Source organism: Eschrichtius robustus, chromosome 8 (assembly GCF_028021215.1).
Source record: "Eschrichtius robustus isolate mEscRob2 chromosome 8, mEscRob2.pri, whole genome shotgun sequence".
Taxonomy (NCBI): Eukaryota; Metazoa; Chordata; class Mammalia; order Artiodactyla; family Eschrichtiidae; genus Eschrichtius; species Eschrichtius robustus.
In genome coordinates this window covers 117,005,662-117,030,892 of record NC_090831.1, presented here as the reverse complement: position 1 = coordinate 117,030,892, position 25,231 = coordinate 117,005,662, and the positions used below count along the sequence as shown (strand labels likewise).

General features: G+C 42.2%; 1 protein-coding gene across 1 annotated transcript in view; it reads right to left on the bottom strand.

Moving 5' to 3' along the window:
• TMEM178B (transmembrane protein 178B) overlaps nt 1–24,858 on the bottom strand; it is a 354,016-nt gene extending 329,158 nt beyond the window's left edge. The window contains exon 1 of the mRNA XM_068549580.1: nt 22,813–24,858. Coding sequence (XP_068405681.1) covers nt 22,813–23,194 — 382 coding nt within the window. The 5' untranslated portion in view covers nt 23,195–24,858. The remainder of the gene's footprint in view (nt 1–22,812) is intronic.
• Nucleotides 24,859–25,231: the final 373 nt, after the last annotated feature.

The following is a 25,231-nucleotide window of genomic DNA, read 5'->3' as shown; positions in this document are numbered from 1 at the left end:
AAGAATTTTGTTTTGGGGTTTTTTAACAGATTTTTTTATTTGTTTTTGTTTTGATTTGGTTTTTGTAAATAAAGATGACCAGTACTGGGATCAAAAATGGATTCTTAAAAGAGCAAACATCATCTGCTCTTGAAAGATGAAGAGAAAACCCAAAAGAAATTAAAAACTGGAGACTTTCTGATATGTGCTTACCCATAAGGCACTTTTGGCAACAGAGATCATTTTGGCAATTATTTAATACCAGAGACCTACATATAATTTATCTTGTTTAATCCATTCTATTTTCTTGCAAGTTTCAAATATGATAATAGCCAACTGTCACTGTGTGCCAGGAACTGTTCTTAGATCTTTACTTGTATAACTTCACTCAACCCTTACAATTACTCTATGAGGTAAATTAAAAATAAAATCTCCATTTTACAGATAAGGAAACTGAGATATAGAAAAGGTAAGTAACTTGCTCTGGGTCACACAGTAAATAGTGAAGCTGGAATTTGGAGACGGTGTAACTCCAGGGTCTACACTGTTACTACTTACACTCTAATAAAGATATTTAAAACAGAAGCCTAAATAAACCACTTTACACGTAAATATTTTTAAATTGGGTTGATATCAAAATTATTTTTTAAATTGTGTTATGATAAACCTGATAAGCCTTGGATTTAAAACTTCATTTAATCTGATGTGCATGATTAGTGTTAGAAGAACATTCTCCCATCTGCATTGGGGAAGTTTTTCCATGCTAAAAGTTTCAAGTGGTATAGACTCTAATTTCAAATGAGTGAGTAAAAGATGTAATAAATTGAAGCGATGCCTCCTGACTGAGAAAAAGTCATAGAGACTCATATTTTGGGGAAGGGAACTTGCAGCAAGGAGCTCTTTTGGTAATGTCGATGAATCGGAATAGAAAATCACAAGTAGAAAATTTTGACAAGCTGAGATAAAAGGAAAGTTTAGTTGTTGGAGGAAAATAACTGTCTAATGGATACATTCTATAAGAAGAAATATTGTACACACTAAGGGTGAAGAGATTTGAAGGAGACGATTGCAAATTTAACACTTGATGAAAATGCTAAATTTTTCAGGACCATGGACAGACTCCCACAGAGCTCTATGGACCAAAAAGGCTCAAGGTGGGTTGGATCTCTTGAATTTTGAAATAATAACCGACAAAGTTAAGCAATCTTTGACAATGCTTAAAAATTTGGAGGAAAAAGTACTGAAAAGTACTGAATCCTTTATTTCTTCAAATCTTGTTAAAAATGCATATGGAAAATATATAAATGAATGAAATTCTATTGTAATGCTGATATTGATAGAAGGATCTAGCATTTATTGTGCTAACGTGGATGTAGATAGTTTATATGTTGTCTTAATAGTAACTGCACACTATTTACAATAGCCAGGACATGGAAGCAACTTAACTGTCCATCAACAGATGAATCGATAAAGAAGATGTGGCACGTATATACAATGGAATATCAGCCATAAAAAAGAACAATATAATGCTATTTGCAGCAACATGGGTGGACCTAGAGATTGTCATACTGAGTGAAGTAAGTCAGACAGAGAAAGATAAATATCATATGATATCGCTTAGATGTGGAATCTAAAAAACAATGGTACAAATGAACTTATTTACAAAACAGAAATAAAGTCACAGATGTAGAAAACAACCTTACAGTTACCAAGGACGAAAGGGGGAAGGGATAAATTGGACTGGGTTGACATATACACACTACTATATATAGAATAGATAACTGAAAAGAACCTACTGTATAGCACAGGGAATTCTACTCAATACTCTATAATGACCTATATGGGAAAAGAATCTAAAAAAGAATGGGTATATGTATATGTACAACTGATTCACTTTGCTGTTCAGCAGAAACTAACATAACATTGTAAATCAACTATACTCCAATAAAAATTAATTTTAAAAAGTAGCTTCAATTAGAGTTTCCATATTAGAGTTGAAAAGGGATGCATTAAATTATTATATACATAAGTAAATGATGAAATGCTAGCTTTTTTAACATATAAACTCTAAAACATCAATGGCTTAACTGAGAACTTTATTTCTTGCTCACTAAAGTCCAATTGGCCAGCAAGACAGGAAAGACTACTATTTCCTGTCATTCAGGGACTCAGACTTCCTGAGGCTTTACTATCTTCAATCCTTGGCCTCCAAAATCACCCAGATTATCAGAATCCAAACAGAAGAGAGAAGAGAGAAAGCAGGGACTCACACAGGAGGATTTTATAGGACAGACACAGAAGTGAAATTTATCACTTATATCCACGTATCATTGGTCAGAACTCAGTCATATGGCCACACCTAACTGCAGAGATTTGGTAGGAGGGGAATAGTCTGGCTGGGAACCCAAAAGGAGAGAGAGATAAATTTGATGAACAGATAGCCACTTTTTGTTCAATGGACAATCATTTGACCTACAGTGCAATTTAAAGCATAGTGTAACAAAATATTTAAGCTGGAATACCACTCTACAAACTATTTTCCCCTCAGGTCTGGGGGAATGCCAATTATAAGAAGCCAGAGCAAGAACCTGGCTAAGATGCTAATCATTTTGTATAGAAGGTAGTTCTGAGTTTCTTCCCTTCTAGATACCACTTCTGAGGCTGTCAATGCCCGTGGAGAGATAGGGCTTGATTGCCTAGAGCCACCATCAGCGCTTGCACTTCCTTTCACCCATCTGGTCCCTCTTATGGATGCGATGATGAAAGAGAGGGAGGAGTACCTACAAAGCAGGTAAATATACAGGCACACCCCCAATTCAACCCAGCACTGTGAGGCAGCATCCTGGTGTGTAGTGGTTGAAAGAATATGGAAAAAAGCAATAGTCCTTGTACGGTTTCACTATTTACTAGTCAGGCAACAGATGATAAACTTTTTTTGAGTCTCAGGTGCCTCATATGTAAAATGATGGGAGTAATTATATCTGCTCTATAGGCCCCACATATTGGTGAGGTGGCTCAGGGTTTATCTGGTGAAAAAAAGTCCTGATGAAAGGATATACTTGAGAGAATAAGCAACCTCTGAAAGAGAGAGAAAAAGTAGGTGATAGAACACTAGGGAGGAGAGCAACCTCTGAATAAACCTATTACTGTGACAGCTGTGAAAGACAGTGGCAATAACCTAATCGGGAAATATGATAAGCTTAAAAATTTCTAAGAGTTTGAAAAAATAAAATTGGTCACGGTATATACACCCTGAAAGATATTTTGTGGAAATTCAGAACCTACTTGCTTCTAGATGGAACCAAATGTACTCCCAGCCACAAGCCAGGAGGGTACAGAAAAAATCAAAAGTTACATGCAATTTTAGGTGGCAGTGAATGACATTTCTCACATGGTTTCCAAATTGGGACCTAATTTCCTCCCTATTTCTGAGTTGGAGGCAAAGGTGAAATTATACACCACCTGCTCCCCTAACTTGCACCTGTTACTCTTTGTCTCTAGAACTTACACAGTTTTTCTTAGATTTTTGAGTCTTTACAATCTCCAAAGAAGAAATCAAAGAGGCTAATGACATCCACACCTTCTCAAAAAACATGCAGATAAGTGACTGCCTATAAATTCGACTCATAATTTTTGCACGATATCCAGACTCTTTTTTCCCCCAAGAAAGGGAGATTTTGTGACTTTAGTTCCTACACTAATCATAGAAAATATTTGTTGCTGAGAGGTTACCAGAAACTCTTGGGCTTTGTTTTCCAGAGAAACTTACAGTATAATAGACAAAGAAGACTAATTCCACACCACCAGAGGTCTTCACTCATTTAACCAGTGGCTCTGAAATGCAGACACAGCGAGTCATTTTTAGGATGACAAGGCAAGAGTGTGTCTATTCAGCCTGAAAATAAAGCAGCTTTATCTCAAAAATGAATGTCATCAGAGTCAAAGCATCCTAAGATCCTAATTAGCGTGATGCCTTAAATGAAAATAGTGCAGAAGTTGCTGGTTAAAAGATCACTACAGCAGCTAATAGGAGAGGTTTGAATATGGGCTGTCCTAGCTTTTAAAAATGAAGCCTTTTTAAACTTTTCGGAGCACCATACATCGAGACACAACACATCACATTTCAACTAACACCTAAGGGCAAAATGTCTCACAGTGTCCCACCAATCACCAGCCTACAACTGCCTAGAACAGTTAGGCTACCCTGACTAGTTCCTTTTCATAAAGCAGAAAGCAAAAGCAACATGCATAACCAGAATGTAGTTCATTCTCCAATTCTGCTTTCTTCAGAGAAACTCCCATTAAATGCTCAATGACAGTAAGATGCTGACATGCTGTAGAAACTCTCTTCTAAGAAGCTTAAAGCTCTTGGCTCAAATTATCCCACAAGCTTGTCGTGTGAGCAAGATGATAGATAACTTGCACCCAGAAAGATAGTCTCGCAGCCACATGTAAATCAATGAAGTTAGAACACTCCCTCACACCATACACAAAAATAAACTCAAAATGGCTTAAAGACTTAAATGTAAGACATGATACCATAAATCTCCTAGAAGAGAACATAGGGAGAACATTCTCTGACATAAACCATACCAATGTTTTCTTAGGTCACTCTCCCAAGGCAAAAGAAATAAATCTAAAATAAACAAAAAATAAAATAAACAAATAAAATAAAATAAACAAAAGAAATAAAACCAAAAATAAACAAATGGGACCTAATCAAACTTATAAGCTTTTGCACAGCAAAGGAAACCATAAACGAAACTAAAAGACAGCCTACAGACTGGGAGAAAATATTTGCAAATGATGTAACCGACAAGGGCTTGATTTCCAAAATAAACAAACTCATACAACTCAATAACAAAAAACAAACGACCCAATCCAAAAAATGGGCGGAAGACCTAAATAGACCTTCTTTCTCCAAAGAAGACATACAGTTGGCCAATAGGCACATGAAAAGATGCTCAACAGTGCTAATTATTAGAGAAATGCAAATCAAAACTACAGTGGAGGTATTACCTCACAAGTCAGAATGGCCATCAGCAAAAAGTCTACAAATAATAAATGCTAGAGAGGGTGAGGAGAAAAGCAAACCCTCCTACACTGTTGGTAGGAATGTAAATCAGTGCAGCTACTATGGAAAACAGTCTGGAGGTTCCCTTAAAAAAATAAAAATAGAGTTACCATATGATCCAACAATCCCACTCCTAGTCATATATCCAGAAAAGACAAAACCTCTAATTCAAAGAGATACATGCACCCCAATGTTCACAGCAGTACTATTTTCAACAGCCAAGACATGGAAGCAACCTAAGTGTCCATCAACAGATGAATAAAGAAGATGTGGTATATATACACAATGGAATATTACTCATCTATAAGAGAGAATGAAATAATGTCATTTGCAGCAACATGGGTGGACCTAGAGATTATCATACTAAGTGAAGTAAGCCAGACAGGGAAAGATGAATACTACATGATATCACTTACATGTGGAATCTAAAATATAGTACAAATGAGCTTATTTACAAAACAGAAACAGACTCACAGACATAGAAAACAAACTTATGGTTACCAAAGGGGAAAGGCAGGGAGAAGGATAAATTAGGAGTATGAGATTAACAGAGGCACACTGCCATATATACAATAGATAAACAACAAGGATTTACTGTATAGCACAGGGAACTACATTCAATACCTTGTAACAAACTATAATGGAAAGGAATTTTAAAAAGCATGTAGATATACACATACATATATATATACATATATATATACACACACACACACACACACACGGATAACTGAATCACTTTGCTATACACCTGAAACTAACACAACATTATAAATTAAACTATACTTCAATTAAAAAGTACTAAATAAATAAATAAATAAATAAATGAAAATCTCAGATTTTTACTTACTCACTTAAAACATGTGTTTCTTCCTGGGCTACGTGGGCTACATCCCTTTCCTTTCACTCTTTTCTCTGTCTTCCTTTCTGCCTCAACCCTCTCCAGCAATTGCTCCAGCAATTCTTCCTTCTTTTTTCCCTGTACCATCAGTTTTGTCCCTGTCTACTGTGTCATTCCCATCAGACTACAGTTACACTAATATTTCTCTAATTTTAAAAAAAAGTTCTTAAGTCTCTCTTAATCTAAATTTCTCAGTCCAGCTACCACTTCTCTCCTCACTTTTACATGGAAAACCCTTTTAAAAGTTGTCTAAACTCAGTGCCTCCAATTCCTCCCCTCCTCCCATCCACTCTTGAATCTACCACTGGAATCAATAACTTCCATGTTGTAAAATCCAAAGTTCAAGTCTCAGCCTCATCTTACTAGACCCACAGGCAGCCTTGCACACCGTTAATCACTTCCTCTTCCTCCTTAAACTACTTCCTTTACTTGGCTTCCAGGACACCACACTGCTAATTTTTCCCTCACTACACTAGCTGCTCTTTCTCAGTTTCTTTTGCTGATTCTTCCTCAACTCCCTGAGGTCTATAAAGCCCGTGTGCCCCAGGATTCAATCCTTAGACCTCCTCTCTTCTCTATTTACATGCACTCTCTAGGTGATCTCATTCAGTCTCATGACTTTAAAAATACGATAAGCTGATGACTCCTAAATTTACATCCCAAGTGAGACTTCTCCCCGAACCCAGGCCAACATATCCAACTAGCTATAGACATTTCCACTTGAGCATTTAAAAGGTATCTCAAATGTTATCATGTCCAAAAGTGTGGATTCCCAAATCAAGATCTTCCTGCAGTCCTGGACATCATGTTTAATGGCAACTCCATGCTACCAGGTCCTCAGGCTAAAAACCTTGATGTCATCTTTGACTTTTCTTTTTCTCACCCACCCTGTGTCTGATCCATCAGCCAAAATCCTGATAATTTTTCATTCAAAATATATCCAGAACCCAATCTCTTCTCCCCCTCTAGTTCCATCCACTACTTATGTGGGCTAGTCTCCCTGCTTCCATATGTGTCCCACTGCATCTAATTATTAACTTAGCAACCTAAGTGATCCTTTTAAACCACGTCTAGTCTAATCATGTCACTCCTCTTCTCAGAACCCTATGATGGCTTCCCATCTCACTCCTTCCTATGGCCTTCAAACCCTGTGGGAGGTGGCTCTCTACTTTGCTGACATCATATCCTACTACAATCCCCCCTTCATTTCTTCCTCCCACCCAGCCATTCTTCCATCCTTGCTATTTCTCCAACATGCTAGCTGTTCTCCCACATCAAGGCCAGTGTCCTTGCTACTCCCTCTGTCTGAAATCCTCTTCCCCCAGATCTCCCCATAGCTAGTTTCTGCATGCCCATCAGGTCTTTACTCAAAGTCACCTTCTCAGTGAGGTCCTCCCTGGCCACTCCATCTATAATTCCAACCCTGCCTCCTCACATGTCCTTTCCCTTTCCATGCTTTGTTTTTTCTCCCTAGCACTAAACACTGTCTAATATATTACATATTTTACTTATTAATCTTTTTATTGTCTCACTGGAATATAAACTCGATGTGGGCAGGGGGTTTTGCCTATTTAGTGCACTACTATACCCTAAGCTCCTAGTACAGATCCTGACATGAAAGTATTCACCAAATATGTGTTGAATAAATGAATATATAATTTATGTAATTTATTCCTGCATCATGAAGGAGAACCACAGAGTAGAAATTATCAGCCCCCCCCCCCGGAAAAAGTCACCATCCTCTCTGACACCATATTCCTAGGAACTCTCCTGTACATAAGTACACTCAGCTCAGATATAACCTTGACTCCATGTGTCCACAGCCTTCAAGTCAAGAACCTTAGGCAAGGAGCTCTGTGCCATCTTCTGTAAGTTTCCACCACCCTCAAACCCCAGCCATATCACTTTGTGTTTAGGGTCACTACTTTTCCCAACTCCTCACTGATGCTGTATCCAAGCCCACCCGAGTCTCTTAAAAATCAGTGTTCAAATTATAAGAAGACTTTTTTAAATTAACAGGACAACAAAGTTGCAGAACAACTACAATCAAGTCATGTTTGAGGCCAAGAGAATTAATTCTGTATTTCTCCAACTGGGAATTCTTCTATTAAAACAAACTGAATTTGTTTGGAACAGAAGATCCCCTCTGGACTTCCCTGGTGGCACAGTGGTTAAGTATCCGCCTGACAACGCAGGGGACATGAGTTCGAGCCCTGGTCTGGGAAGATCCCACATGCCTCGGAGCAACTAAGCCCGTGCGCCACAACTACTGAGCCTGCGCTCTAGAGCCTGCGAGCCACAACTATGAAGCCCACACACCAGAGCCCATGCTGTGCAACCAGAGAAGCCACTGCAATGAGAAGCCCACGCACCGCAACAAAGAGTAGCCCCTGCTCGCCTTAACTAGAGAAAGCCCGCGCGCAGCAACGAAGACCCAACGCAGCCAAAAATTAATTAATTAATTATTCTTTTCTTTTTTTAAAAAAAAAGAAAATCTCCTGGAGTATATGTTTAGCATGTTAAAGTCTTTATCATAGGACTCATCACCTTGAGAGAGTCCATTTCTCTCTTCTAAATAATAAGGATCTCAGTACAGGGATATCACTGTTGTTGTTCCTAAATGCACTTCACTACCTGGAGACGATCTATCTTCTGTGAAGAAGCCATTATGGTCTCTGATGCATCTCCCCTTTTAGCAGCTTATTGATCTACAAGCCCCCAGCCAGCCACCACACCACTACGGGTATGTGTAATAAAAGCTGATACAGGCGTGCTGCTGGCACAGGAGCACAAAAGTCCTTTTCTGAAATGTTAACAATTCTGCTGACCCAGAAAGATGAAATGCCACCTTCCAATTTGAAATAAGCCTCTGGGTTCCTACAGGTTTTAAAACAAGCATATATGACAAAGAAACAGTTTTCTAGGGTAAGGGCTACCCTCCATTTTATAAGACTCACATTACTGCAGAGATCACTAACAATTTTTAGAATTATTTTTTACAATTAACCCAGCTCTTCAAAACACAAGTTTAGTGTTTAGTTGGGATGCCTGCCCAATGGTTACTACTGAACGTACAATCTAAATTTTGGTCTACAGCACTTTATGCAACTTAGGCAGAAGGCGCTGGAAATCATTTTTCTAGCTTAAACCCAGCACAGACTTAACTAATATAAATCCAGGAGATACAGTGGTCATAGAAGATGTTTCCTTGATATGAATCATTTATTCAACCTAGTTTAGAGAGCCAAGCGATGCAGCTGAGTGTACATTTATCTGCTGAAAACAAAAGAATTACTCTACTAATCCAAATGACAGCAATGGCTCTGCCCTTCGTAAATCACATGGCTAAAGGAGAGGTCCTTAAAACCTTCCCCATGAGATTATCAGCCTGAACAACAGTCACTGTCATTCTGGAAGAGAATCCACTTCCCAGTGACACCCTGAGAGTGAACATCTCTCTCATCCATTGTTGAACTGGGACTCGGTGGTCTTCATAAGCCAAGGTGTATGGGTTGGTCATGATGTCTTTCTGTCCACAGATCCTCTGTAGGGGATGGATGTTTCCTGTGAGCAATGTTGCTCACCAGACACAGTGGGACCAGATGCATCAGAGCCTGGAAATAGATACTGGCCGTGTTTTCCCGGCATCGCTGACCCACCCCAGCTGGAAGTTATGTAAAGCGAACTGAGGTATGAACCAGAAGGGAGGCAGTCACAAAAGCACATCCTCTGTCTTCTGGCCATTATCTGACCAAAATCTCTATTAGAAGAGATTTGAGAAAGCTGCCCTAAATAAACAGTTGAGAGGGAGGCTTCATTGAGACAGCCTAAAGACACGCCTGGTGATAAACACTGAGAAACTTGAGGGAATGGTCACATATGCCAGACCCAGAGGTAAATTTCGTAATTCTAATATCCATGATGGGGACAAGAAATGGAGCTAGCCTTCTCTTTATCCAATACACTATGGGTGGGAGGACCAGCCTAAGGAAAGCATGCCGAGAAGAGAAAGTGGGCAAGATCATAATGAAGAGGTCTAGTCCAGGAAAAATGGAACAATCCCCACTTGAAATTCTCCTCTTGTGAATCAGAGATATGGACACTTTAAGCAAATACAAACCTTAACAAAGAAAATAAAATTAAGTTTATCGTATGCATTACAGAACAACTCACAGCAGGTTTCCTTTTAACAGTGAGTTTCCCTAGTCCAGTGAAATAATGGCTCTTTGCTAAATGAGATTTCCAGGTCGACTGCATTAACTGAAATAAGCCTTCATTCATTCAACAACTATGTATTAAATACCTATCATGGCCCATGCATTATGCAAAACACTGCAGATAAAAAATGAATAATAAACAGGTCAAAAATAGTCTTTAAAAGGAGGGAAACATATGGGGAAGCAAAATGTCACTGGTGCTAGGAGGGGAAAGATGTCTAGTGTGTGACAGAGGGCTAAGGAGGAAGAAGGCAATTCTCCCTGGGAGATGGAGGCGACAGAACCCCAAGCAAGACTAGGAGGAGGGGCTGAAGGCTGATGCCTAAAGGATAAGAAGGTGTTGGCCAGGCTGACTTGGGGGTGGCCGTGAGCAGGGACAGGGACTTTCAGGAGAACGAAGAAGCTTCATAAACAAAGGATCCCAAGGCATCAAACAGCTTAGCCTGCTTGGGGACCCAGGAGTCAGTCCTTCATCAGGGCTGGAAGAGAGCATGCTGGTATGGAGAGAAGTAGACAAAAGGATGAGATGGGCAGACTGGGGGGTGGGGAGGGGAGAATGTTGCCAGACCTGTGAAGCCTTATGTGCCAAGGTGAAGATTATGGACCTTATTGTGACTGATAGGCTGTGAGGAGCCACTGAAGGGTTTTGAGCAAAGCGATAACATGATTAGGTTTACATTGTTAAAAAAATCACTCTATATAGAAAGCATTTACGGGCGATGAGATTAGAGAACAGGGAAACCAAATAGAGAATGCTACAAGAATACAGGTGAGGAGGACCTCACCGCAGCAGCGATACCCGAATAGCATGGGGAGATGAGCATGAATGTATCAGGAGGAAAAGTGACTTGTTCACTGCTTGGATGACGAGGGCAAGAATGAAGAGATCCCTAAGGATGACTCTCAAGTTTCTGGTTTGGGCAAGGAGAGAGGAAGTGGTATCATTCCCCCAGATGGAGGAAAATGAAAGAGGAATGACTCTGGGGCAAAAAGAGAAAATAGGTTCTTTTGGACCCATGGAACCTCCAAGTGGAGATATCCAACAGGCGAGATGTTTGGGTGGAAGGTCTGAGTGAGAGATTCCCAGTGCAACAGGTTGTGAACATCAAGGGCTGAAATTGGCCCTGGGCATGAGTGAGATGGCTCAAGGAGAGGGTAAAGGGTGAGAAGAAAAAGTGGTACCCTGGAGAACACTCACACAGGCTGAGAAAGAAGAGCCAGTGACTGAGAGGGGGTAAGAACCAAGACAGAAGCAGACCAAGAGAGAACGGTGCCCTCAAAGCCAAGGGAGGTGAAGTTTTCAAAGAGAAGGAGCAGTCCCAGCTTGGGGGTCGGGGAGGAAACCCATTGGCAGGGGCCTCAAAGTGCACTGAAGGTGAAGGTGAAGAAGACAAGAAACCCAGGCAAGGAGGAGAGGCCACACCTGAAAAGAAAAAGGGCCAAGCAAGATGATCTTCTGTTTCACTTGTGTTAACCCATTCCGGGAGGAGGGAGAGAGAGGGAGAGGCTGGAAACACAGAGGCCAGCCCTTCCCAAAGTCATTCATTTAAGGATGGGCAGGAAGAGCATCCCAGCAGAGCATAATGAATAAGGCAGCTCATCCACCTGGGACCTGGAGATGCAGGCCTGCCCAGAGCTACACGTGGGCATCTCTTTAGCCCTGTGGTTACTAAAACATGATCGTGGCAGTTATTCAGCTTCAACACCCCTGAAACCCCCTAGGACTTTCGTGATCCCTAGTAACTTCAGGCCCATCTTTGGTGTTTTAAAAGCATTATCAGGTGAAAATGGAACCCTTGCTGTAATTCCGATGGGACTTTCCTGTTCCAGCTGGAACATGTATGGTGTGGGAACATACCATTACCATAACAGACGGGCTCCTGGCTGAAGTCATCCTCACAATTTTAAGACTACAATTCTGATTCCTTCTTAGTAATCCTTAGCTTTTCCTTTCCTACTTTATGCTGAGTTCCTCCCTTAGGGTTCACACGCCTTTCCAGGTGTTCGTGCTCAGTCTCTGGTTTGTCCCACTCTCTCTGTCTCCGTGCCTTAGCTATTAACGTTCAATGTCTGATCAAGTTCATTGGAGGGGTGGCTTTGGTTTAACTTTCTGGCCCTTAGAACTCTTGGTTTTTCTCCACAAGCTGCAGGAAATCTACAAAGCAGGGAGTGACATGCACACTAGTCTCTATCTCACAAATACGTCATTTTAAAGCCCTGATTTCCTCTTCTTACATCACATCAGAAGGGAGGAAAACATGATTTTATCCTTTCTAAACCCTTCCCCGGGAGCTACTTTCGGTGAAAACTGTTGGTTAAAGGTTACCTGATTCTCCTCTTTGCTACTACTTACAAAAGTCAGTCACAGATTGCCTCAAAGCAAAGTTTTCCAAGAATTTTCTTTAAAGAACCTGCCTCCTGAACACTGAATAGTACAGTCTGAATAAAATGTTAACCTTTTTTTGTCAGAACGGCAACAACTTTCCAAATAGCTTCAGTGTGCATGAATGTGTGTGCCCCAGTTACTTCAGATCTTTTTTGTTTTTCAAGAAATAAAATATCACAGATGAAAGCACCGCCCCAATTCCATTTCTTTTCTTGCCCTGAGAAAGATAAACATCATCCTTCATTTTGTGTTTATCAGTCACATGCATATTTTTATAAACACAAGGCAAATAAACAATATCTAATGTTATTTGATCTGTTTTTGAGCTTCATATAAATAGCATCATACTCTTCATTTCATTCTGCACCCTGCTCTTTTCACTCAAATTTTATGTTTATCCATTTGGAAATATGTAGATCTAGTATATCTATTTTAAATACACAGTGGTAGTTTCCACTGTATGAACATACCATACCTATTATCCATTCTCCTATTAATGAATACAAGTTTTTCCTTTTTGTTTACTTAGTTATTTTATTATTATAAGACAGTGATGCCACGGAGAGTCTTGGATGTGTTCCATGGACTCATGAGTATCTAGCCAGGGGTAGAAGTGCCAGGCGACAAGGCACGTGTATCTTCAGCCTCACAGGATAGTATCCGATGTTGTATTAGTTAACACACAGCAGCATATGAGCACAGAGCTTCTTCAAGGTAAAAATCACCCTACCCCATCCAGGTGTGCAAAATACTCCAGAGCCTTGGGGAATAAGAGTTGTGTCTGCCTAAATAGAATTGCTGTTATAAAGATGAAAAGAAATTGAGGGCAAAACTGAATGAGAGATTGCTCTAGAGCAAATAAAGTGTCCAACAGACTGAGCTTCAGGATATAGAACAGCAGGGCATTTTCAAATGCAGGAAATGATATAAATTTATGAAGATGACCTAATATAAAGTAAATTGCCTTTTCTTGGCAAACTACTTGGACACCAAAAAAAAAAAAAATCAATTGAAATAATTCAGATACTGCACTCTCCCATAAAAGCAGCAAATCTGTCAAACTTCTTTGAATGCCAACAGCAGCCTCCACTCAAAATAAACATCACCTGTAGAAGATTCCTAGTGACTCCTGGAATGGGCCTTTAAACATCATCTCTGTGTATACAGATTTACAAAAAAAATAAACTTTTTTCTTCCTTAAATCCCCTGTTCATTGCCTGACTTATATACTTTATACTTGCTGGTATTTTTAAATATTGCTGAACAGAATATCTCTGATATGATTTCTTAAAATCTGGTAGCAACAGCTGCCTCTTGGGAGAAGGACTAGGAGTCTGGGGGACAAAGGTGGGTGGAAAGCAGACTGGACAAGTTATTACCTTGTCATTATTAATTAATCATTTTTATATGAGGCGAAGACTTCACCTTATCAACCCACAGTTAACCTCTCTAAGTACATGTTAGGACTAGATGTCCCCTTTTCTGCAAAGCTTCCTCTAACTCCTCCAAAACTCAAGAATCACTCAGGCCTCCAACACATAAATCTCTCAAAGAACCAAACTTGGATCTCCAAAGTAAACAAACAGCTTATGCAGCTCTATGTCAAAAAAACAAACAAGCCAATCAAAAAATGGGCAGAAGATCTAAATATACAGTTCTCCAAAGAAGACATACAGATGGCCAAAAAGCACATGAAAAGATGTTCAACACCACTAATTATCAGAGAAATTCAAATCAAAACTACAATGAGGTATCACCTCACACTGGTCAGAATGGCCATCATCAAAAAGTCTACAGACAGTAAATGCTGGAGAGGGTGTGGAGAAAAGGGAACCCTCCTACACTGTTGGTGGGAATGTAAATTGGTACAGCCATTATGGAGAACAGTATGGAGGTTCCTTAAAAAACTAAAAATAGAAATACCATACGACCCAGCAATCCCACTACTGGGCATATACCCTGAGAAAACCATAATTCAAAAGGATACATGCACCCCAATGTTCATTGCAGCACTATCTACAATTGCCAAGACATGGAAGCAACCTAAATGTCCATCAACAGAGGAATGGATAAAGAAGTTGTGGTACATATATACAATGGACTATTACTCAGCCATAAAAAGAAATGAAATTGGGTCATTTGTAGAAACGTGGATGGACTTAGAGATTATCATACTAAATGAAGTAAGTCAGACAGAGAATGACAAATATCATAGGGTATCACTCATATGTGTAATCTAATTTTTTTAAAAAAAGATACAAATGAACTTATTTACAAAACAGAAGCAGACTTATCAATATCGAAAACAAACTTATGGTTACCAAAGGGGAAACGTGGTGGGGGAGGGATAAATCAGGAGCTTGAGATAAACTCATGCACACTACTATTACATAGGATAGATGACCAATGGGGATGTATTGTATAGCACAGGGAACTCTACTCAATATTCTGTGATAACCTATATGAGAAAAGAATCTAAAAAAGAATGAGTATATGTTTATGTATAACTGAATCACTTTGCTGTACACCTGAAACTAACACAACATTTTAAATCAACTATACTCCAATAAAATTAAAATATTAAAAAAAAAAAAACACCAAACTTGGGGTTTGTATTTGTTAGTCTTCTTGTATACTACCTTTTTTTGTCTCTCTGAGAACAGGAGCTATGTATTTCACTCAGGATCCTCTACCCCAAGTAATGTGTCTGAAATAGTTGGCACTAAATAGACATTTTTAGAATAAACACAGTGAAGTGTTCTTTACCATACAATGGTTTTTAAATGACCCGAGGAATGTATTCATTACTTTTACTTGTTTTACATACTAGTGCTCTTGAAAAGTTTTGTTTAGAAAAAAGATACAATCCTTGAAGGTGTTTCAAGGTAAGCCCTATGAGAACAGGGATTATGTCTGTTTTATTAACTTCTGTGTCCCAAACATATCTGAGCTAGTGCCTGGCACACATTAGGTGCTAAAAAAATGTGTTGAATAAATGAAGATCCTCAGTTTTGAAGCATTCTACATACCAGGAATCCAGTTCCTTTCTCTATTAAGTTTTTTAATTCTTTTAATTAACTTATTTATTTTAATTGTGTTAAAACATACATAACATAAACTTTATCATTTTAAGCATTTTTAAGAGTATGGCTCCACGGCATTAAGTATATCCACACTGTTGTGCGACCAACACCACCTTCCTCCATTAAGTTTTTAGATTTTTAACCCCAATCCGCAACATGGCATTTCAAATCATTAGGAAGAGAAATGGTGAATTCTTATTACAAGGTCCTACATTAGTATGAAATTAGCTGCTTTGTTTTCCACCTCTTCCTTTTACAAACTAGCAGCCCGCCATGATCCCTTCAGAAGCATCTGTCTCTGTCTCTCAATTTGCTCTCTTTCTCTCCCTTTCCTCCCCCTGCTTTCCCATCCCTCTCTTTCACCTTCTCTCAACCATTCACCCTTTACTTACTCTCTATCACATAAATTTAACTTTCTCATCAAATGTGAAAGGGTTTGATGTTTTTACAATCCAAACCCACTCTTTTACACATGAGGAAACAAAGTCCTTTAAAAGAATGTATGCATTCTCTCAAAAACAGCAGACATCCAATCAAGATGTTAGAATAAATGTTGCGTCCACTCATCTACCAAGTCATGCACTCCCTTCTCTCTCTGTGTATTTTTTGGGGTAAGTAGTTATAAAAGTATCTGCATCTGAATGAACATTTGTGACTCTACTGTCTAATGTCTAGATGTATACCTGCGTGCGTGCGTGTGTGTGTGTGTGTGTGTGTGTGTGTCTGTGAAGGGTCAAACTAACCCAGAGTGTGTTTAGGATTCTGCCTGAAGGCCTAGGATCACCTACAAAGAGCAAAGAAGGAGAAAATATTTTTAACTGACAATCCAAAGTGGAATATACAGAATCGATCCTCTAATTGATCCTTACTGACCCTACAGTAAAAGAATAAATAAACTCACCTTCTGCAACAGAAATAAGGCCCTTGACTTTGTTGGTTCAATAAGATGAGCTCACCCTTGAGTTCCCTGACCAGCTGATTCCTGATCCAGTGGATACAGACGCGACCTCCTGCAGAAGAGCCTGATCCACCCACACGTGACAATGAACTTGGGAAACTGTGCGCTGGAGCGTAAGCTCCCTCAGGACAAGAACCACATGATGACTCTTTGTTCTCCTCCAACACACATATAACACACATGCACGGGGATGCAAACCTTACACAGAGACCGTGGGTTTTGTGAGTGTCTGCCTGGGAGCAGGTGAAGCCTCTGGATATTATGAAACCAAAACTAATACAACTATTTAATTTTTGGCTTACTTGTCCACCTTCCCCTTCGTGCTTCCCAAGGGCAAAGACACTTCATAGCATTCACTACTGCACATTATATTATATATTGATTAGTTCATTAGATATTGTTTTTATTCCATCTGTATTTTTGTATAGTTTGTCTCTCCCCCCATGGAATGTAAGCTTCTCCACAATACCCAGCCTCTAGGCCGTCAGTAAATATTTGTGGAATGAATGTGTAAGTCCTTCATGTCTATAACCTCAGCACCTACCACAGTGAACAAAATGAACACTCAAAAAAAAAGAAAAATACTCAAAATCACAGAACAAATGGTGGACAAGCTTCTGTCGGCGGGTCTCAAGGCAAGGTGAGATGCTTTGCTTTGAAATGACCTTCCTCTCAGTGCTAAGCTGGAGTCCTCCAGCAGGTCTCACCTTTGCGGATTCTAAAATTATTTCCTATTTTGTTATATCTTTGAAACAGCAAGTTTAATTTATTTCTTATTGAAGTTGATTTACAAAGTTATAGTTGATTTACAAAGTTGTGTTAGTTTCAGGTGTACAGCAAAGGGACCCTATTTCTTTTTTAGTTTGGGGAATCAGTATACCAGCCTCTTCTCCACCCACCCCTGCCCCGACAGACTCTATGGTGACAGTAGAGTGGAGTGGGTGAGTCTCCAAACCAGGAGCCAGAATTCAAATCCTGACGACTTCATTTCCTTATGATGAGATGTGGCAAGTTAATGGAGCTTTGTGTGTCTCAGTTTCCTCAACTGTAGAATAGAGATAAATAATAATAATACCCACTTCAGAGCAGTATTTTGAAGAATAAATTAGCTAATATATGTAAAACTCTTAGCAGAGTACCTGACAGCAAGTCTGATTACGATTAATCTTCCCACCCAGTCAACTTTGCAAGTTACTTTAATGGAGTCAGGAGAGGGAAAGGAGAGAAGAGAATTCTGTGAGTCAAACATGGAAAATTAGGGGCTTCGCTGGTGGCGCGGTTGTTAAGAATCTGCCTGCCAATGCAGGGGACATGGGTTCCAGCCCTGGTCCGGGAAGATCCCACATGCCACGGAGCAACTAGACCCGTGCGCCACAACTACTGAAGCCCGCGCGCCTGGAGCCCATGAGCCACAGCTACTGAGCCCGCGCTACACAACGGGAGAGGCCACCGTATTGAGAGGCCCGCGCACCACAGCGAGGAGTGGCCCTCACTAGCCGCAACTAGAGAAAAGCCCGCGCGCAGCAACGAAGACCCAACGCGGCCAAAAATAAATAAATAAATAAATTAATTAATTGAATTTATTTAAAAAGAAAAACATTGAAAATTAATAAAATATAGATTTAGCACAATTGACCGTGAACTAAAGCCTTCTGCGAAACATTCAAGTAGCAAAGTTTCTTCAGGTGTAGAATAATACTCTTAAATTTAAGCCCAAGTTACCATGTTCAATTATCCTCATCTGAAATAAAGTATGTGCTTGCTCTTAGAGGCTATAGGTTCCATGTCGCCCTGTCCCATAGAACTTTCTGTGGTGATGGAAACGTTCTCTAATCTGCACTGTCTGAAATGATGGCTACTAGATACATACAGTTACTGAGCATCTGTAATGTGACCAATGTGACTAAAGAAGTGATTTTTAAATTTTATTTAATTTTGGTTATTTTAAGTTAAGTAGCCGCGTGTGGCTAGAGGCCATCCTATGGGCCGCACTGCTACAGGGAATCTGAGATCACAAGCTCCTTGACTTGGCCCTCGCCTGCTCTCCAGCTGTTGGTCTGCTCCTCTCCCTCGCCCCAGAAATCAACACTCACATGGCCAAACTGCTGGTTCACACCTCCATGGCTGTGCATATGCTGGCCTCTTTGCCTGAAATGCCCTTCCTCCCCATCCACCTCCAAACTTCATGAAAATCTTGTTCAGATTTCATTTCCTCAGGGCAACTCTCCCTAACTCCTTCCCGCCTGACCTCATCTCACTGCCGACACAATCCAGCATCACCTCCTCTGTTTCTCTGCATCTGTTTCTGTTGCTCTCAGTATCTTGTACTTGTCACTTATTCTATGTGACACTAACAGACTATGGGAATTCTAAGGACCAGGTCTTATTCTCTCTTCGTTCTAGTGATATGTGCCCATCCCATAATACATGTGCAGTAAATATTTGCTGAGTAACATTATTAATTTGTGAATACGTGCAATGTTCCATTAAAATATACTTCAGAACATTGACCATCACTCCATGATTATGAAAACCATTTAGGTCAAATTCTATTATAAGGCTTATTTTCAAATAATAAAAAAGTTCTTAGAGTCTCAGTTGAAGGTCTGCTGATTTCACGCCATATCAATATCAGATTTCAGTACTAACCGAAGAATATACATGTTCCCTGGAACAAAATCCTGCCTGTAGCTGGTCCTCCTAAGGGTCTGGAAGTCTCTTGTATTTCAGAAGCTGATCCTGCCATTGATCTGTCCCCAGTGCAGTGACTTACTAGGGAGACACAGATGAGGTTGAAAAGCAGGAAGACAAGAGGACATGAGTATGGACACAGATGGGAATTCAAGAGTGACTGATCCTTGCTACATCCTCTACCCAAATCCTACCCTTGAGAAGGAAATAATTAAAATCTTATCTAATGTGAAAAATAATGATTGTGGGTGATATGTGTTTTTTCAATGACATGCGTTATCCAAAACTCTACTGTGTTACCTTTATTCCTTAGCAAAGCTTATGCTCAAGAAATCCTCCTTGTTAAATTATGTAGCCTCTGTTGCAATATTAACCTGCCCTGAGAGCTACACTGGTTCATTTTCTATCACAATTTTCTGACTAATCCTTTATTTGGATTCCCACACAGTGTTCCTACAATTAGAATAAGCTCTTGATGGATAAGTTTCTGTGAACCTAATTTGTATATTTCCCAAGTACCAAGCATCTAGTGGATGTATTTTACAAATGATTATCTTTCCTGCCCTCCAGGAACTTATGGTTCAATAAGACAAACAAATAAATAAACAGTGATCAGAAATGCCTTTTTGTGGGTACAGTCATGTCAGCAGGGCAAGAAACGGATTCCACAAAGAACATGAATCCAAAGGACTTTATCTTCAAGTCAGATATGGATTTGACTTTTGTTTTCTTATTAATTATGTGGTTTTATTGTAAAATGCAAAAACAGCACTTTCTAATGTAATGAACATTGATTTAACAAATGACTGAGTTCTTTAGGGCTATATGATCATTTAGATAAATCTCTAATTTTCCCATAATATTGACAGATTTTAAGCAGTCTTTTCTCTGATTTCCCTTTCCCCCGCCCAACACATATCTCCAGATTTTAATCGAAGATGTTTCCAAAAAAGACAAAGGCCTAAGATAGCTTTTGAGGCTGCTAATGAATACCATGAGAGAAATATCTTTCCCTAAGGTGTCCTAAAAGTAAATATAGGGATATCAATTTATTTTTTAACTTCCTTCTAAAATCTGTACTTCTAGGAGGAACATTAAGTCTAGAGGTTACATTCTATGTGCCATTGGAATTGCTTGTGAATTCTCCTAATATAAGATGCACTCATTTCCAAAATGTGTCCATCACTACTTAGAAAAAGCAGATCTGGCTTTCAAAGATTATGTTTTGAGATTAAACATGAAGATAGTGACCTTAAGTCTCTCAGGATTTGTAAGGCTGGCATGCCATCTATCTCAATAATAACTAACAAGCATGTCAAATGGACAGAAACAGCCATGGTAAGCAAGTGCTTGCAGCTGACAGTGATTGCTGTATTTTGGGTGATGGGGAACAGCATTTGCATTAGTTCAAGAGAAATACGGTGCCCTCCCAACTCTAGGTATCAGTGTATTCAATCCCCCTGCTGGTCCATTTTCTGTTGCTTCAATTAAAAATCAGTCGATACAAAGTCAAAATGTTGTACATCCTTCCCCTACCCCTTTCCCTGTCACTGTGTTTCCAGCTTCACCGGAAGAACATGTCACTATGGTAACCAATCCCTCTGGTGCACAGACCAAGTCAACCTTTCTGGTCGGATCGCCAAGCAGAGCAACATGGAATCAAAGCTCTCAATGGAACCACCAGAAGCCATGAATTCCATCCCCCTTTTTCTAAGTAGGGTTAACCAGTACCAGACAGAAGGATACCAGGCTTGTTCCAGGAGATGTTCAAGAAAGGAAATTCAAGAATGTCCTTCAGCAAGTCCTACCAGTGTTTGTTAGTCATTATTAACATGAATTCTTCCTCACATGTCAGCTAACTTCCTACCATTCCAACTTTAATGAAAGCAGAAAATGACGGATAAAACAACATTTTCTGAATCTGAGAATCTGAAAACTGCTACAAAGTCACCCATTGTCAAAAACTATTCTGCTTCCTCTTGTTTTCCCACTTCTAAATCCAAACCCAAGTTGTTCTCTTCTGCAATTCTCTAATATCCTGTACAGCTTGACAAAGTTGTAGAGCTCCAAGCAGGACACCGTGCTCTAATAAGAGTCTAACCATGAAGCAGATGTGATATTTGTAATAGTAACACATTCTTAACTAAATCAGCTAAAATCCCTCATCATTCTACAGAAGCTGTAAAACAAACATTAAGATGGATTCTCTTTCTGGACCTACCCCACCTAAATCTAAATCCATACCCACTGTTAGTCTTTCTTAAACAATTGACTTTTTTTCAAATTAACAATTTTTTTCTGATCCGTTTCAACATTTTTATAAGTCAAAGAATATCAGTTCTCACATATAAGATTTAAAAACAGCAGCAACCTTGCATTATAATTATTGAGACATTAAGAAACTGCTTGGTATCTTGGCCACAAAGACTTTGCAGATAACAGCATTGTTTTCACTTTGGTATCACCACTTAATAGATGAAGAAAATTAAGGGAGGTGCGGGGAACAAGACTTATAAAATTGCACCACATCTTCCAGGGTGCAGCTACCGTCTATGCATATTCCAGGATGCATATTCCCTTCTTCAGAGCAATATTAGTATCCATCGAAACAATATCTCAGCAGGCTAACGGAACAGGATGGTCCCCAAAGTATAAATCATGCAAGATTTACAAACTGCATCAGATGAACAGACTTTTAAAAATTTATGTGATCATATTAAAGTATCATATAAATTTTTATCATTAGCAAATGCAGTTTGTTTTCTGTTTTGGTATACTTTGGGTATTTTTTATACAAATCTTCTGAAAATAGTATTTTTTTCTCTGAAGTACCCACTTTGGTGCTGCTGGAAGAACTATTTTTTGTGTGCTTATTAGATCTTGCTCATATTCAATGTGCATAAGACACTTTTGTCAACCACTTTCTCAAAATGAGAAATCAAGAATTGTGGTATGATGCTACAGGTCAACGGGCTGTTGGGGTGAAACAGGGCAGGGGCTGTGATTTATTAATGTTTATATGACCAATGCCTGCAGTATGCCCGGTATAGCATAGCACTTAAACGCTTCCGGCATGAATAAGGCCTTCTCTGTGAGATGTTTTCCCAAATTTCCCTTGATGAATCAGTTCAACATCTAAAACAAAGATTAAAACTAGGAGTGTGTCTACGCCGACAAATCACTCTTAAAGGGCTTCCTCTACTAAAAGCAGAACATTATAGATTCCTTCCTTTTCGGAGACTACTGAAGCCATTTCCCTGTGTAAAAACCCTGGACCATGAGATTCTACTGGAATCCCACCAGACAAAACGCAAGACAAGAGGCCGGGTAGAGAGAGGTAAGCCTCCATTACCAGCTACTCGGAGGCAAGATCTGGCCACTGCAAGGCTCAGCCGAGCCTGGATAACCTGACCTCCTGGAACCAGGGGGCCTGAGAGACTGCGGCCGCGCAAGGGAGGAGAGGGCGGCCCGGCCCAGAGGCGCCGGTCTCTCCGCAGCGCCACGCGTCGCGGCGAGCGCTTACCTTTCCGAATCAGGGCCGCGATCTCCGGGTCGAAGCCCTGTCGGTGGCACTTCCTCCAGAGGCCCGTGTTGGTGGAGTTGTACTGCCGGCTGCACTCGTCGGCGGGGCTCATGGCGAAGAGCTGCCGGCGATTCCGGGCGCGGAGGAGTGTGCCCTCCCAGCGGTCCAGGCGCGAGCGGCTGGCCCGGAGCGGCAAGTTGTTGTTATTGTTGTAAATGAAGCCAGGGTCGACCCGGCGCGTGTTGAAGGCCTTGCACCTGTCCCTGTGCTTCCTGGCGTCCGTCTCGTACCAGTGGTCTGAGCAGACGGCCACGGCCAGCATGCCCAGGGCGCAGAGCGCTAGCGAGAGGCCCGTGTAGAGCAGGAACCTTCCGGCAGCCATGCCTCCGCTTCGCGGCTACACCGTGGGCATGACCCGCCGCAGCCTCGCCTTCCCTCCGCGCGCCCGGAACACAGCTGCGGGCGGGCTGCCGAGCCAAGGAGGGGGAGGGGGAGGGGGCAGGAGGGGGGCTCGCGCAGCGGCGCCCCCTCGGCCCCCGGCTGCCGGTGCGCAGCCCAGGGACTGCGGGAACGCGGGCGGGCAGCCTAAAAAGTTCTCATCCGGAGAGGCTCCGGCAAGCCTCTGCGCATCCTGCGGAGCAGGTGCAGCCTCAGGCGGCGGCGAGCCAGACACGGCCGCCTCCCGCCCCCTCCCGGCTCGGCAGGAAGCTACTGCTCCGAACCGGCCGCGGCCGCACTCAGCCGGGCTTCGGGCGACGCTGCCCTCGGGCCGGAAACCAAACACCGAATGCCCTCGGCTGCGGCTGGGCTCCTGGGCTTTCTTTGTGTAGGGTGGCGACGGGACCCACTCGCTTGGCTTTCTTGGGAGGGGGCTGGGGGGGGACGGTGTCTATCAGGAGGAGCCGCTAGACGACAGGATGAACTGAAACACCCGCGATGCGGCCGGCCAGCGAAGGAAACCTCCAGATGCCAGGGCTGCCTGCCCTGCGTCCCGCCTGGGTCTCCCTTTCAGCCACTCTCCCCCTTCCGGTCTGCGAGAGAAGAAATGTTCTTCCTCTCTGGGTCGGGTCTTTTAAAAATCTCTGTCCTCTGGTCACCAGCAGGTCCTTTGCTCCTTCTGGCCAGCGCGCTGCGCTCAGAGGCGGGCTCCCAGTCGGCGCACGGTCTCGGCCGACCTTTCCCCGCGAGCTCCCGGGTCGTCTGCCTCTTGCTTCGCCATTCAGGCGGCCCCTCGGGCCGACGGTGCGGTCACCCGGACGGCGTTACCGGACGACCCTTGGCCGGGGGTTTGCGGCGACGGGGCGGCAGCTCGCGGGCGCGAGAGGCGGGCTGCGCCGAGGAGGGCGCACCCGGCAGGGCGCACCACGCGGGGCTCGCGGAGCTCGGCGCAGGGCGCCTTCAACACCATGGACAGGTCGCGCGATGGCTGCGCCCCGCCAGCCAAGCAGCCAGTCCCCGGGGCGTCATGCCGCCCTCCCCAGTGCCGTCTTCTTCCTGGAGTGTCCACCCGGCCACCTTCAGACCCGCCTCTCCCGCGGCGCCTCCGCCTCACTTCATCTGGCTCCCGGGTAGCCCCGGGAACGTGCTGCCCGGGAGCTGCTGGTACCCAGAAAAACAACTGCCCCGGCCCTTCAACACAATCCGCCCCCTTCTCCTTACACCTGAGCTCCGGCACTCTAGCACCCCGTCTGCGCTGCCCAACTGGGGTCAGCCGCTCTCAGATTGCAGCATTTTCTTCGCAGCCCACCCAGGAGGTGAGCTGCCGGCTCACTCGGCAGCGTGCAGAGAATCGCATCCCAGCCTCGGCGTTCCACGATCAGGCTCCCGGCGAGGTGGTCGCCGAGGTGAATGGGGCGAGGGTGGGGGAGGGAGGCTGGGTTGCTCAGCTTCCCCTCCCGGCCTCCTCCTCTAGCCGCGGCGGCTCCGGGGCCTTGCGGTCTCGGCCGGTGCCGGGGAGCGAGAGCCCAGGCTGCGCCCGGGAGGCTCGGGAAATCGCATCGCCCGGTTGCGGGCGCTGTAGGAAGCCGCTGCTGTGCTCGCTCGGGCGCCGGGCGCTGCAGCCTTGGCTAAAACCCACAGAAGAGAACACGGAGCGCGCAGCCAAAAGCTAGTGATGTCATCCGTGCAACGTGAGCCTCATCTCTTATTTTTCTAGCATTCTTAAAGATAAAGTGCACCATTTCCCAGGCAAAATGTCTAAGCCTTATTCTTTGACCAGGCAAGTCAATGGTGTCTAGAGAGGTTTGTGCCCAACCACATCCATATTTATGCACATATACATACATGTGGTATGTAGCATGTTTACACGCATTAGTATTAAATTAGGGATGTTGCCTCCATCTCCTGTTTATCTCTTTTCAGTAGTGGAAAATTCCCTTAAATCGAAGAAAAGACTGCTTATTGCGGAGTCGGCATTCAG